This window comes from Aptenodytes patagonicus, chromosome 6, assembly GCF_965638725.1.
Source record: "Aptenodytes patagonicus chromosome 6, bAptPat1.pri.cur, whole genome shotgun sequence".
NCBI lineage: Eukaryota > Metazoa > Chordata > Aves > Sphenisciformes > Spheniscidae > Aptenodytes > Aptenodytes patagonicus.
The window spans coordinates 23,223,239-23,239,911 of record NC_134954.1 but is presented as its reverse complement, the minus strand read 5'-3'; the positions used below and the strand labels follow the sequence as shown (position 1 = coordinate 23,239,911).

The following is a 16,673-nucleotide window of genomic DNA, read 5'->3' as shown; positions in this document are numbered from 1 at the left end:
AGACAGACAGCTGCAGGAATTGCTATGCTCAAGGCCTCTCCTCCCCAGGCAGCTCAAGTCTGTTGGGCTACAAAACCAGATAAAAACTCCCTTGAAAAGCACGGAAGATACACGTATGCCATGTAAACCTGAACCGGTAATTCCAGGGTAAAAATCCTGCCTCATGCTTGCTGCTATAGGTTGGACGGGATGCAGAGAGGCCACGCAGGGCTGTACCCACACGAACTCAGAGGCCTCCTTCAAGGGCCGACAGCCCTGTGCTTGGCAGGGCTGAGCAGCCATGGTCCGAGCTATCTGCTGGAGAACCAGCTGCAGTGCAGCCCTGACCGTGCACTGAGACATGGGAGATTGCTTTCCCTCCCCACAGCCTGGCAGCACCTGAACCTGCCTGTGGCACTGGGCAGCTGCCACATACCCATTCACAATTAAAGAGAATTTATCACTAAAAGCATCAGCCTTTGCCAAATTGCCAAAAACGGAAGCCAAATTTTTGAACACTAAAAACCATACCTCACAAGGCTTAGGTTACTGGACAGAGACGCGACAGTGCAAGTTCTACTGCAAAATATTCATTTTCCAGTAAGTGAGAATAGGATTTAACTAATATTTTTGAAATTGCAGCATCAGAAGAATATTAATTTTCTGGCTCATCAGTTTCTCCTTTTTCACTGTCAAAATAGCTGGAAACTGGTACAAAGACTAATTCTACTAAAGAGCAAGAAAAGCTGATTAGAGAACTTCCACCTCTTACAGTAAATAGATAATGAAATAAGATAACATCTTCATATTCATCATCCAAATTTAATCTTAGACCTAAACTGTAATACAACCTCCTCGTGAAAAGTCAGCTAGCAATGCATAAAACTTCATATTAGCTGCACGAAAAACTTGTCATTTTTATCAGATTAAAGCTTTTATCAACTCTACTCATTCGTCATTAATGAAGACATGGTTCTTTGGAAAGCTGACAAATATACAAAGATGGACGGGGAAAAACACTTGGCATTAGAACTCAACTGCCTGATACACCAGCTCAAGACAGATCCCACACATCAAACTCCTCCTTTCACCAAAGGATGCATCTAGTGATAGACACAGGGTTCTTAAAGGTAGTTACACATTCAGCAAAGCACCAAGAGGCAGTTTCTTCAGGCATTTTAGGCACTTTTTTAATCTATGTGAACTTTAATAAACAAATTCTTTAACGCCCTTCTTGCATATACATTTTCAGTTACAGCTGGTTGTCTCAAGGAATGAATTGTAGCTATTTCGCTACATAAATCAGAATATAAACCAAAATATAAATTACTGCACTATTAACTTGTCCTGCTTTCCCAAGCATCATTATAAAACTTAAATTGAAGCTGACTATTAAGATATAAGCCTGAATTCTGCAGTCTACATACGGCATCTTTAGCACTGTAGCCTCAAGCATAGGGCTCACATGAGGCTTCAGCAGAGCTAATTATAAAGCATTGCCCATCAGCAAACATCAAGCCTAACATATACGTGCAATTCAGCAAAGATTTAATATTGTTCCCTCAAAACTCTTGTGCTCTAATAACCAAAATAGACCATTTTACTGTCTAAAAAGTAAAACATAATGCATTTTATTTTCCCATTCATTGGGCACAAAAGTTCAAGATCACCGAAGCAAAAAAATGCTACAAGAACTTGCCAAAAGCTCAGCTTCTCAGACTGAAATGAATGGAAAAACACTGCAATAACACCTGCCATAAGCAATCTCTTGTGAAGCTATCCAAAACTGGTTGTGTAACAGCAGTAGGTGTTCATCTAATAAAGGTGGTACACAATTGCATCCATTACATCTGGGAAATCTTTGAGATGATCTCTCAAAATAAGCAATTGCCTTGGACTAAGTCTCTCTCTCTCCTCCCCCTCAACTTGGGACGTATACAAGTAGGTGATTTGGAAGAACCTTTTGAAGGATGAGCTGGATATTCCTGAAACAAGAGACTAAGCGCACATGCAGGAATCAGCAGTCAGCAATTTCCCCTGCAAGTTCGCTGGGACAGACAGTTCACTGCACATTGTCAGATGGCAAAACAGTTACTGAAAAATATTATTTGCTTAGTGCCAGCATGAGACAAATGTTTGAGTGGCCATTTGAAGTAAGTGGAAGTACTGATATCCATGGCAGCACTGTACCAAAGCTGCGCTGCAGTGGCTCAGGACCTCAATATTGAAGTCTAGAATCAAGTTCCCATTCTTGCTGCTTTCCCTTTCCCAGGGGCAGAAGGGCGTGTTAACCGCCACAATGTTCTCCATCCATTTCCTCAGTAAGACACTAGAAGGCAGACATTCAAAGCTACCAAAATGCCTAACATGACTTAAGAACCTATCTACCTTACAGGCTTGGCCCTCTGTCGTGGTTTAACCCCGACCGGCAACTAAGCACCACACAGCCACTCGCTCACTCCCCCCTGGTGGGATGGGGGAGAGAATCAGAAGAGTAAAAGTAAGAAAACTCGTGGTTGAGATAAAAACAGTTTAATAGGTAAAGCAAAAGCTGCGCACGTGTCGTGGTTTAATCTCAGTCAGCAATTAAGCACCACGCAGCCGCTCGCTCACTCCCCCCCACCCGGTGGGATGGGGGAGAGAATTGGAAGAGCACAAGTTAGAAAGACTCGTGGGTTGAGATAAAAACAGTTTAATAATTGAAATAAAATGATAATAATAATATGATAATAATAATAATAATACACAAAACAAGTGATGCACAGCACAATTGCTCACCACCCGCTGACCGATGCCCAGCCAGTCCCCGAGCAGCGGCCCCCCCGGCCAGCTTTTCCCAGTTTATGTACTGAGCATGACGTCACATGGTATGGAATGTCCCTTTGGCCAGTTTGGCTGTGCCCCCTCCCAGCTTCTTGTGCACCTCCAGCCTCCTCAGTCAGTAGAGCATGGGAAGCTGAAAAGTCCTTGGCTAGTGTAAGCATTACCTAGCAACAACTAAAACACCGGTGTGTTATCAACTTTGTTCTCATCCTAAATCCAAAACACTGTACCAGCTACTAGAAAGGAAATTAACTCTATCCCTGCCGAAACCAGGACAATATCCACCCCTTATTCTATACCATTTGCATCATGCTCAAGTCTCACATTTTCCAGTACATTTTCATTAATCACCACCCCTTTTTATATATATATATACACACATACACAGATATCATTCCCTTCATCTGTGGGCCATCCCTCTAAAATGTTCGGTGAGTTCATTTAGTCCATGACTTCAGGCTCCATCTGTCATAATAATCTTTCAGGGCAGGAAAAATGGAGATGGTATGTGGTGTTGGATTGTTTCAGGTTGAAGTCAGTTCTGGTACCATCATCACTGTGCTTTGCTTGGTTTCACTGAAGTTATTCTTCATTAATCTGGGTGATTCTTATTATAACAACATTAGTATGGCATATAATATTATTAGTATTATTAGTATATCTGTGTATTATTAGTATAACTATTATAACTATAATTAGTACTTAACATCACATAATTCAGATCATTGGCTATTCTCACCCAAAATCAAATCCCCTTGAGGCACACATCGGACTTCCCCATCCTTCCGCATTATCCACCAAGTGCACCCAGGTCCTTGAGCAAAAGCAATCCCACGGATGGGTCTGCCTCTGCCCGAGGCAGGAATAACCCAGACTGTCTTCCCCAGCATATTTTTTATGTGCACTACAGGGACTTTATTCCCATCTACAGTACGTAAAAGTTCTGACTGGGCAGGGCCTGCTCGATTGGCAGATCCCCGAGTGTTGACTAACCAGGTGGCCTTTGCTAAATGTGTATCCCAATGTTTGAACGTCCCACCACCCATTGCTCTCAGCGTAGTCTTTAACAGTCCATTGTATCGTTCAATTTTCCCAGAAGCTGGTGCATGATAGGGGATGTGATACACCCACTCAATGCCGTGCTCTTTGGCCCAGGTGTCTATGAGGTTGTTTCGGAAATGAGTCCCATTGTCTGACTCAATTCTTTCTGGGGTGCCATGTCGCCATAGGACTTGCTTTTCAAGGCCCAGGATAGTGTTCCGGGCAGTGGCATGGGGTACGGGATATGTTTCCAGCCATCCGGTGGTTGCCTCCACCATTGTAAGCACGTGGCGCTTGCCTTGGCGGGTTTGTGGGAGTGTGATATAATCGATCTGCCAGGCCTCCCCATATTTATATTTCAACCATCGTCCTCCATACCAAAAAGGCTTTAACCGTTTGGCTTGCTTGATTGCAGCACATGTTTCGCATTCATGGATAACCTGTGCAATAGTGTCCATGGTCAAGTCCACCCCTCGATCACGAGCCCATCTGTATGTTGCATCTCTTCCTTGGTGACCTGAGGTGTCATGGGCCCACCGAGCTAGAAATAATTCACCTTTATGTTGCCAGTCCAGATCCACCTGAGCCACTTCAATCTTAGCAGCCTGATCCACCTGCTGGTTGTTTTGATGTTCTTCAGTGGCCCGACTCTTGGGTACGTGAGCATCTACGTGACGGACTTTTACAACCAGGTTCTCCACCCGGGCAGCAATATCTTGCCACAATGCGGCAGCCCAGATGGGTTTGCCTCTGCGCTGCCAGTTGCTCTGCTTCCATTGCTGCAACCACCCCCACAGGGCATTTGCCACCATCCATGAGTCAGTATAGAGATAGAGCACTGGCCACTTTTCTCGATCAGCAATGTCTAAAGCCAGCTGGATGGCCTTTACTTCTGCAAATTGGCTTGATTCACCTTCTCCTTCAGCCGTTTCTACAACTTGTCGCATAGGACTCCATACAGCAGCTTTCCACCTCCGATGCTTTCCCACAAGACGACAGGACCCATCAGTGAACAGGGCATATTGCTTCTCATTTTCTGGTAGTTCATTATACATTGGGGCCTCTTCAGCACGCGTTACCTCCTCCTCTGGCAATATTCCAAAATCTTTGCCCTCTGGCCAATCCATGATCACTTCCAGAATTCCTGGGCGACTGGGGTTTCCTATTCGAGCCCGTTGTGTGATTAGTGCGACCCACTTACTCCATGTAGCATCAGTTGCATGATGTGTACAGGGGACCCTCCCTCTGAACATCCAGCCCAGCACCGGCAGTCGGGGTGCCAGGAGGAGCTGTGCTTCAGTGCCGATCACTTCTGAAGCAGCTCGAACCCCTTCATATGCTGCTAATATCTCTTTTTCAGTTGGAGTATAGCGGGCCTCGGATCCTCTGTATCCCCGACTCCAAAACCCTAGGGGTCGACCTCGAGTCTCCCCTGGTGCTTTCTGCCAGAGGCTCCAGGTAGGGCCGTTCTCCCCGGCTGCGGTATAGAGCACATTTTTTACCTCTTGCCCTGCCCGGACTGGCCCCAGGGCTACTGCATGAACTATCTCCCGTTTAATTTGTTCAAAAGCTTGTCGTTGCTCAGGGCCCCATTTGAAATCGTTCTTCTTCCGGGTCACTTGATAGAGAGGGTTTACAATCAGACTGTAATTTGGAATGTGCATTCTCCAAAAACCCACCACGCCTAAGAAAGCTTGTGTTTCTTTTTTGCTAGTTGGTGGAGACATGGCTGTTATTTTGTTGATCACATCTATTGGGATCTGACGACGTCCATCTTGCCATTTTATTCCTAAAAACTGGATCTCCTGTGCAGGTCCCTTGACCTTACTTTGTTTTATGGCAAAACCGGCCTTCAGCAGGATTTGGACTATTTCCTTCCCTTTTTCAAAAACTTCTTCTGCTGTGTTGCCCCACACGATGATATCATCAATGTATTGCAGGTGTTCTGGAGCTCCACCCTGTTCTAATGCAGTCTGGATCAGTCCATGGTAAATGGTAGGGCTGTGTTTCCACCCCTGGGGCAGTCGGTTCCAGGTGTACTGAACGCCCCTCCAAGTGAAAGCAAACTGTGGCCTGCACTCTGCTGCCAAAGGGATTGAGAAAAATGCATTAGCAGTATCAATTGTGGCATACCACTTGGCTGCCTTTGATTCCAATTCATATTGAAGTTCTAGCATGTCTGGCACAGCAGCACTCAGCGGTGGCGTGACTTCATTTAGGCCACGATAGTCTACTGTTAGTCTCCACTCTCCATTAGACTTCCGCACTGGCCATATGGGACTGTTAAAGGGTGAGTGGGTCTTGCTGATCACTCCTTGGCTCTCCAGTCGACGAATCAGCTCATGAATGGGAATCAGGGAGTCTCGGTTGGTGCGATATTGCCGCCGGTGCACTGTGGTGGTAGCGATTGGCACTTGTTGGTCTTCGACCTTCAGCAACCCCACAACAGAAGGGTCCTCCGAGAGACCAGGCAAGGTGGACAGCTGTTTAATCTCCTCCGTCTCCAAGGCAGCTATACCAAAAGCCCACCTGTACCCTTTTGGGTCCTTGAAATACCCTCTCCTGAGGTAGTCTATGCCAAGGATGCACGGAGCATCTGGGCCAGTCACAATGGGGTGCTTTTGCCACCCATTCCCAGTTAGACTCACTTCGGCTTCCAATACAGATAGCTGTTGGGATCCCCCCGTCACCCCAGAAATATAGATGGGTTCTGTTCCTATATATCTTGATGGCATTAGGGTACACTGTGCACCGGTGTCTACCAGAGCCTTATACTTCTGTGGGTCTGATGTGCCAGGCCACCGAATCCACACAGTCCAGTAAACCCGGTTGTCCCTTTCCTCCCCCTGGCTGGAGGCAGGGCCCCTCTAATCCTCATCACAGTACTCGTTTCTCATTTCTTGTACGTATGAGTCAGAAGTTTCTTCATTAAGATCAAGAGTAAGATCAGCCCTTCTACTCTCTCTGGGGAACTGCCCGCTGGAAACTGGAGCAGCAATTTTCCTGGAAGAACCTCTTTCTGTGATTGTTTTCCCTTGTAATTCACGTACCCGTGCCCCTAGGGCTGCAGTAGGTTTCCCATCCCACTTCCTCATGTCCTCTCCGTGGTCACGCAGGTAAAACCATAGGGTGCCCCGTGGTGTGTATCCTTTATATTCTCTCTCTTGAGCAAAAGAACGCTTACTTCTAATAGCCGAGATACTGGTCCGTACAGGTGAGGAGTAGGACCTATCCTCTCTGAGTTGCTGGATCTCCCGGGACAGTTTTTCGGACAGTTTCTCCACAGCCGAGACGATGGAGGAAGAAAGACTTTCCTCGTATTGCCGGAGTTGACTAGCCAATTCATCCACTGTTTGTTCCTCTCCATCTTTCCAGGTTATCACTGCCAATGAATTGGCGTATGACGATGGTGCGCTCCTTATAAACTTCCGCCACATGGGTCGTGTGCACTTGACTTCGTCTGGATCTTTGGATAGTTGTTCATTGTTCAGGTCATCATAAATCACCTCCAGCACAGCTAATTCTCTCAGAAACTGGATACCCTTCTCCATGGTGGCCCACTTGCTTGGGCGACATATGACATCTTCCTTAAAGGGATACCTTTCCTTCACGCTTGACAAGAGTCGCCTCCAAAGGCTGAGGATACGTGTCCCTTTTCCAATTGCTTTATCAATGCCCCCTTCCCTAGAAAGGGATCCCAGCTGCTTGGCTTCCCTACCCTCTAATTCCAGGCTACTGGCCCCATTATCCCAGCATCGGAGCAGCCAGGTGACAATATGCTCACCTGGACGGCGGCTGAAATCTTTTCGTATATCTCGCAGCTCACTCAGGGATAGAGATCGGGTGGTCACTGTCTCGTTTATGAGTTCTTCCTCTTCCTCCTCCCCGATCAGCGGCCGGCTTTCCTCCTCCCGTTCTCGTGATGGTCCTTCTCTAGGGTCATCTGTCTCGTATACTTCTTCCTCCGGTTCCCTTTTAGAAGAAGCTTCTTCCTCCCTTACTAAACGAGCTGACTTCCGCTTCCAAGATTTCTTCTTGTGTACAGGGGCGACTGATACTGGCACAGGCTCGTTCTTTGGTTCAGCCACAGGGCGTGTTGCTGGGGTTGGAGTGGCCGCAGTGCAAGTGCATGTCACCGGAGTCTGAGTGGCCGCAGGGCCTGTTGCCGGGGTTGGAGTGGCCGCAGTGCATGTCGCCGGGGTTGGAGTGGCCGCAGTGCATGTCGCCGGGGTTGGAGTGGCCGCAGTGCATGTCGCCGGGGTTGGAGTGGCCGCAGTGCAAGTGCATGTCGCCGGGGTCGGAGTGGCCGCAGTGCATGTCGCCGGGGTTGGAGTGGCCGCAGTGCAAGTGCATGTCGCCGGGGTCGGAGTGGCCGCAGTGCATGTCGCCGGGGTTGGAGTGGCCGCAGGGCCTGTCGCCGGGGTTGGAGTGGCCGCAGGGCCTGTCGCCGGGGTTGGAGTGGCCGCAGGGCCTGTCGCCGGGGTTGGAGTGGCCGCAGGGCCTGTCGCCGGGGTTGGAGTGGCCGTAGTGCGTGTTGCCCGGGTTTGAGTGGCTGCACGGCCTGTTGCCCGGGTCTGAGTGGCCGCAGTGCGTGTCGTTTTACTGTCAGAGCCAGAGACCTTCTCTTCCCTTTGAGGGCACTGAATGGTGTTGAACAGGGCTCAGTAGGCATGGGCCAGGCCCCAGCACGTTGCAATGAGTTGCATCTCTCTAGAGTTGCCAGGGTGACAGCATACTTTTTCCAAATATTCTACTAACTTTTCAGGATTCTGCACTTGCTCAGGGGTGAAGTTCCAAAACACTGGGGGTGCCCATTGGCCTAGGTACTTGCCCATCTTGTCCCACACACCCTGCCACTCATAATTATTCAGCCTTGGGGCAGATCTCTGGATGATATTCTTAAATTGCTTACCAACTTTAGACAAAACCGAAACAATATTCCCAAGAAGTATTAATAGAAGTATCTTAACTGCCCAAGGATGCTCAAAATACTGAAAAATTACTGTAATGAAGGAGGAAACATCATAGAAGAAGGTAGTGACACTGCCATTCTGTATTTCCTCCGTAAAAAAACTCTCAGAAAAGTTACTGCAATTGCTAGTTGTCTCCACGATATGGTATCCATGGTACAGTAACGGCTTCATTGCGAAGTTTACATACCACAGAAACGTCAAGGTCAATGTTCTAAAAACAAACCTCACAAGCGAGACATTACTATTCACTGCAGACCACAGCAAACTGCAAAACCCAACACCAATCTTTAACATGTACAGCAGGAAAAAGAGCGCGATGCAGATTATACAAATCAATATCGAGAACAGAGAAACCAACATTGTGACCCTCAACTATTAACAGATATAAGTTCCTTAATACACTCCGGTTAATCTGTTATTATCTCAAACCCTTCGTGCCCCACGTTGGGCGCCAAAAAGGACTGTCGTGGTTTAATCTCAGTCAGCAATTAAGCACCACGCAGCCGCTCGCTCACTCCCCCCCACCCGGTGGGATGGGGGAGAGAATTGGAAGAGCACAAGTTAGAAAGACTCGTGGGTTGAGATAAAAACAGTTTAATAATTGAAATAAAATGATAATAATAATATGATAATAATAATAATAATACACAAAACAAGTGATGCACAGCACAATTGCTCACCACCCGCTGACCGATGCCCAGCCAGTCCCCGAGCAGCGGCCCCCCCGGCCAGCTTTTCCCAGTTTATGTACTGAGCATGACGTCACATGGTATGGAATGTCCCTTTGGCCAGTTTGGCTGTGCCCCCTCCCAGCTTCTTGTGCACCTCCAGCCTCCTCAGTCAGTAGAGCATGGGAAGCTGAAAAGTCCTTGGCTAGTGTAAGCATTACCTAGCAACAACTAAAACACCGGTGTGTTATCAACTTTGTTCTCATCCTAAATCCAAAACACTGTACCAGCTACTAGAAAGGAAATTAACTCTATCCCTGCCGAAACCAGGACAGCACGCAAGCAAAGCAAAAAACACTGCTTCCCATCGGCAGGCAGGTGTTCAGCCATCTCCAGGAAAGCAGGGCTCCACCACACGTAACCGTTAATTAGGAAGACCATCACTCCAAACACATCACATTAGGAACGCCATCACTCCGAACACCACCCCCCCCCCCCTTCCTCCTCCTTCCCCCAGCTTTATATGCTGAGCATGATGTCACATGGTGTGGGATATCCCTTTGGTCTGTTGGGGTCAGCTGTCCCAGCTGTGTCCCCTCCCAGCTTCTTGTGCACCCCCAGCCTACTCGCTGGTGGGGTGGTGTGAGAAGCAGAAGAGGCCTTGACTCTGTGTGAGCACTGCTCAGCAGTAACTAAAACATCCCTGTGTTATCAATGCTGTTTCCAGCACAAATCCAAAACATGGCCCTGTACCAGCTGCTATGAAGAAAATTAACTCTATCCCAGCCAAAACCAGCACACCCTCAGTTCAGTACATCCAGTCAACCGTCTTTCAAAGGTGAAGTAATTGAGCAACCAAACCTGCCCCATCCATTACAGTCTGAATGTGGCAAGGTTGCATGAAATCACTGTTTCCCTTCAAGCAGAAAGTTTACACCAACCAATATAAAATTTGGAGTTAATTCCTACAGATGGTCATAAGCGTGCGTGAATTCCAAAAAACTTCAGAAAAAAAAACTTAGCAGATGTGAAGTTAATAAAGGCAATTATCTAGATGCAGCTTCTGGCTGGGGAAGTACTTATGTTGCTGACCAGCAGGCACTAGAAGTGTGTGCCACAGGAAGGGTTATTACATACACAGTGGGTTTTTTTTCCCCTTTATACTTTTAGCCCCAAACATCTGCTAGCAAAGTAGATGGATGTTTGGTCTGACAACACAGCCATTCCTACATTGTTATTGCCAGCAAACAAACAAAATATGATCCACATTTACAGCTTGAAAACCCTGAGAAAATTAAAAAAAAATCTTTTTCCAAGACTAGAAGCATGATTTACTTTGTATTTTGGCACTGTTTACAACAGGACAGAAAAGAAAGTGGGTTCATCAAGTCCTTAAGGCTATTCCGAACATTATAATTGCTTATCTGCTCTATTCTACAGAAACTGCTAAAATAGCTTAAACCCAGATGTGTCTTCAGTTTGTTATTCTCTGTGTGCACACACTGTGCTGTATCTCGCTGTTACTGACGAAAACTGACATTTTTGCTTCTAGGCAGGTAAGACTTCCTAGAATACAAGACACAGCAGCAACCTCCACTTCTGTAACCAAAAATTTCAGACATAAACAGATAAGAATTTTAACATCCTGCAAATGCAGCTATTAGCAGCTTTTCCTAATAAAATTATAAAATTATGAGAAATCCTTAGGCAATTTTGATGCATATAGTACTTCAGCATTACACGTATGAATGTTCAGTCATTACTCAAAGACAACCCATTAAAGCCCTGTGGAAAGGCACACAGTTGTGTATCAATACTTCTTCTTGCCTAACAACATGCAAGCATCTCAAAGCATCATTATAATGTGGTAGAGAGCAGCCTGATCTGCATACAGCAGCATTTTCCGGAATAGAATGGAAACACTGCTGTTTGTATTTGCTGTTCACGGTACACAGGAATTGAATTGGTACCACTTAAATAATTCTCCAGCCTTATACTCACATTAGTCAATATATTGCTTGCTGCTAATTACATTTACAACTTCAGAGCAAGAGCACAGATAGAATGTTTTAACAATTTTTCCAAAACTTACCAATCTCCACCTCAAAGTACCTTAGTTTTTCCTATGTCTATTTATATACTCATGGACAATTTTCAATTTGCTCTTGTGCCAACTTTCCCCATCAGTTCAAATAAGCCTTTTCTTCCCTGAGCTTTCCCTTTGCAATGCATTTACAGTCAGCAGTCACATCCCCTCTCAATCTTTGATTTTCCAAGCTAAACAGATCAGACTCATCTCATCTCCACTTCAGTAGTCCTTTTCTCTGCCTGCTCCCGAGCTCCCCCTGCTCGAATACTGCTGACCATAACTGCATTAGGCTGGGCCTTGCAGGACTAACACTTTCATCTTACTCCACGACACTCAAAATTGCATCCACCTTCAACTAATGCATCACACAAGCAAGGTGCTGTCCTCCTGTTGCCATATCTCATATGCTTTGTCCTCCACCACCTCCTTGCTTGGAGCTGATGGTCTCCCACATTGGAGCAGAAGCATTCACTGCTTGTCTTCCAAGCGAGGTTCTTTGACATTCACGCAGAGGCACAGTGCTCTCCAACAGGTTATACCTGCAGTGCTGCAGCCTCATTTGGGCATTTCTGCTCTAAGTTGGGGTTTTTTTCCCCCTTTGGTTGTTTTTTTGGGGTTGTTTTTAGGGTTTTTTGGTTGGTTTTGGGTTTTGTTGTTGTTGTTGTTGTTGTTTTTCCCCACAAAACAAGATGTTTAAACTACTCCCAGTAAACACAGAGCTTCAGCATTCTTATTTATGCAGTCCACAAGAGTTTCTTACATTTAAACACCTCAGCTGGAGGTGAACAAATTAAATACCATCTATTCAGGTTCTTAAAGCAATGCAGGTCCCAGAAGGGTATGAAGGAAACACAAGAGATGAACACAGCTGAGCAGCAAACTTCATATTGTGTGCCTCTGTAGACACTTCCAGTCCTGAAGTGTCTGCAGAGAAAGATGTTCCTATGCTTTTTAAGAACATCAGCTCATACAGTGGGATATTTTTATCCAGCTGGCTTGCACCTGAGGTGCAACAGTTCTTCCAGATTACAGGTTCAATTACAAATAATAACCGTGCCACTGTAATGCGACCTTCCGGACAAGCCAATGCAACCGAATTAGTCCATTGCTCTGAACGAAAGAGTGCAGTTTAGATAATATGAGCAAGACTGAATTAACATGACATCCTACCAATAGCGGTCAAGTGCCTATTGACACAGGTCTGGAAAGAGGTGGAGAGGCCAGAAGATAAAATTAGAAACTGAGAGAATTAATTACAATTATGGAAACGCAATTGAAACAAAAGGTTCGTATTTCTGAGAGAACTTAAGAAGAAAAGATAATTGGCGTAAGTAACTGACTCTAGTAAGATAAGTATGAACAGCTACTTTAGAACAGCTGAGACAAAATCAGCTATTTGCTAAACATGTCACAGCTTCTTTCTGTTTAACAATTACAGAATATTAGCATTCATAAATGTAGAAAAATAAGGCAATCAACAGCTCTGTGTGCTTGCTCCCTGAAGAGCCATGCTCTCAATGTCAGAATATGAAACTATAATAGAAATAACTACAAAAAAATCATGAAAACACTGTGTAAATTAGAATTAATAGACACTAGAGCTGGACACATACAACCCAAACACTGAAATGTCAGCAAATCACAAGGGGCTGGATCACAGTACCTTCTCTGATAACAGATAATACCCTTCCCACAGAGTTCACATTAGATTTTCTTTCCTCATTTCCCAGTGGTGTAAAAAAGTTTTAAACAAGTACAATTTCCTTACATCTGTTGGAGGAAATATGGTCTCAGACACAGGTACGTCCCAATTTAGTTGTTAGCATTTGCTTAGTGATGCAAAGGCCAAAGTTCACTGCTCAGACCCACTTGGTCTCTTTGAGAGAGGCAAGGAGGATGGGTCAATCTTAACTGCAAGGCTACCATCAGGAGCGGGGGGGGACAAGCACCCAGCCCGCTCACCCTGACCCATCCCACTGCCCTTTGTCAGGACCTACAGGATCAGAAGGCTCACTGACAAAAATCAAATCCTTAAAAAGCTCCATCAACCCTTTTATTTATATCAGCACAGTCCCATAGGAAACCAACTTCCCTCAAGCATCAGGAGCAACATGCTAATTCCTGGGGACATGCGCACACCTCCTATGTCATGCTGTTGGGAATTGCCACCTCTGTCACTGTCCAGCAGGGACTTCAGCTCCCTCCATATACGCAGAGTGAAAGTAACTGTCACTGCAGTGTCTTGCTTAGGTTGAAGAGACAAATGGGAAGCCCTGAAGGATTCTGTCAGGGAAAAATAATTAATCCTGTCTGGTCATGAAAGAAAGACAAATAAATTAAGACATAGAATCTTTCTGGTCTAGGATTCCTGCTAATTATGTCTTCTACTTTAGACGATTATCACTTTGCAGACTCATCACTCAATAGCTGTTCATGGATTACTGGAATTTGTGCTAATGGATCATTATCCAGCCTTCGCGCCATTAGCAGCATAAAGACATCATGCTGCTCTATAATAAAATACCACCTCAAGTCACAGAGTATGGACCAGACTTTTCTATCACTTGATCTGGAATAGCAAAACTGCAAATACACATCCAAAACATAGCTGCTCCAGTTATACACTCAAGCTAGAGAGCAGACTGCTGCCTGGAGAGAAGTGTGATTAACAGGCTTTTACCAAAACACTGCAAGAGTGCTCAGAGTCAGCGAAGGGGGGCCTGCATGAAGACATCTGGGAGACAACTCTCTCCTTCCACAATGTCAGAGAGAACTCGGAAGGAACATGATCCCACCAAAATCAGTGGGATCGCACGAGTGGCCTGATAAATCCCAGGAACGAATCTCAGTTTCATTTGAGAAGCAGAACAGTTGTGCCTGGAGATGACAGGTTCACCAATGACAGATTTGTGAACCATCTTCCCTGTAATGCCTGTCCCAAGTGTAGCGCACAGATGAATCAATATGACAATGTCACTGCCAGACTGACTTACAGAAAAGTTATTAACATTCTTCTGGTGTCCCAAATAGAACTAGCAGTGCCTATGGGCAGGAAAAAAGCAGCACAGGGGAAAATGGTGTTATATCTGAATAGGCTTTCGTTAAGAAGATGCACAAGTTGACAAATGATTAATTCTCCCACTAAACCATTAGCTTCATCGATGGCGACATAACCACAGTGACAAAAACACAGATACAGTTTGGTTTACAGTGGGTTGCATCGTAGTTCTGTGAGCTGCAAACTTCTCCAGCTTCCTGACAAACACAGTGAAAATGGAGAGGTAGATTCTTTAGGGAAAAAAGTTACCTTTGCTTTTGAAAAAGATGAGTATTTCTATCTTTAATTTATAGGCATTCCACACTGCTGTTAATACTGCCATAAATTTGCCCTAAAGTGACAGTTTTTAATCACTGACCTCAAAGGGAATAAGGAATACAAAATTTGGGCCTTTCAGAAAGAGCATTAGCAAGTCACTCCCCCAGTAGGACAGGCAGAGGTCCAGCAGTCTTATTAGACTAGACCTGCATAAGTCTATTCCAGGCAGGGACGGCTCCTGAATCCTGGTGGTCCCTCACCCACTGCAGGAGCACCAGGCTGGGCTCAGCACTGCTCCTTACCCCATGCCCAGGGGTAAAGCTACCCAGCAAAAGGAGAGAAACCTGCATGGGGAATGCACGTACTCTCTAGTTAGGCTGATATATCAAGTTTTAAGCATACAAAAATAGGTCCTGAAAAAAAAGTATTTTACATCAAGATGTCTTCAGAGTATTTCCCAACTTTGCTATTGGAAGGATACATGCTATGATAATTCAGTTGTTGAAGTAATCTGTAATGGCAAGAGACTAAGATGTGAGGGGTTGATAGGGGACTAATTAGGGATCGCTATTAGGCATCTATTTTGCACAAACATCTGATCAATGCTTGGAAGTCAAGCTCTTCCTGACACTTTCAACTCCTCCTCACTAGGAGCGCAAAAGATGCATACCTGCAGATTTCGTGGGAGCAGTTCTAGAAATGCCTCATGAGGAAATATTTAAGTGTAAGGCAGTGCTGGACCATGTGAACACAATTAATCCATTTCACTCCAAAATACAATCACCATCTACACCCAGAGCAACTCTGCCTGCTGCCTATGCTCCAACTGCTGCTTTTCTCCAGCCTTTAATGCTTTAGTTAGAGCTCGAGCTGTTTCCCTGCCGGGAGCACCTGCGTGTCGGTGGCCTCACCCAAAAGGGAAGGGCGGAAGCGCATTCCTAAACCAAACCGCGGGGAAGAGCTCTCGGCGCAGAGCCCCTCTGCCTGCCCGGAGCCGCGGCCGGTGTGTGCGGAGGAGGGACCCCGCGGCCGCCCGGGCGGGGCCGAGCACCGGCAGCACCGGGGGGCGGCGGTCCCAGAGCGCCCCCTGGCGCGCCCGCGCGGCGCCGCCGGCAGCCAGCCCGTGTCCGTGTCCGTGCCCGCCCCCCCCCTCCCCCCCCCAGTGGGGCGGCGGCAGCCCCGGGCTGCCCCACCCGAAGAGCCAGCATGCCAGCTGGTGGTTATAACCCGCAGCATGCCATAGCCAGCCTGGCCTTTGCACCCACTTTGAGCCACCGCATGGTAAAAGCATGGCCGAAGCGAGGCTTGTGCGGGACTGATTGCTAATTGGCCCTGAGAGAAGCATTACCAACAACATACACCTACGCCGCTCAGAAGTTTCAGTTGCATCTGACAGTAGGAAACACAAGAAGCCAAAAATATAAGATAACTTGTAACTTACCATGAAATACACCATTGTCCACTAAGAAGTGCCTGCAGTACTGCAGACAGCTTTTCTTATCCAGACTCCAGTAACTCATTGTAAGATGACTTTCTGCTCACCATCAAAGGCAGCGACCCTACAAAGTGAAACAGAGTATGGATAATTATGAGTTAATTTACAAGAAATGCATAACTACTGCAAGCACTATAAGAGTATTTATTTGCACCCTTTATGCAAAATAGTTCATTAGCTTCATACAAAGCATTACAACAAATGTAGTCCTTCACTCTCCAAACATGCCCATCTCCAAGGATTTACAGGCAAAGGGTGCAGGTAGATCACTTGGACCAAGCTAGAGACG

The 16,673-nt window shown here is 46.1% G+C and overlaps 1 protein-coding gene across 2 annotated transcripts in view; it reads right to left on the bottom strand.

The window, feature by feature from the left end:
• PLCH1 (phospholipase C eta 1) overlaps window positions 1-16,409 on the bottom strand; it is an 80,315-nt gene extending 63,906 nt beyond the window's left edge. For both annotated transcript variants that reach the window (XM_076341492.1, XM_076341491.1), the window contains exon 1: window positions 16,331-16,409. In XM_076341492.1, coding sequence (XP_076197607.1) covers window positions 16,331-16,409 — 79 coding nt within the window. The remainder of the gene's footprint in view (window positions 1-16,330) is intronic.
• Window positions 16,410-16,673: the final 264 nt, after the last annotated feature.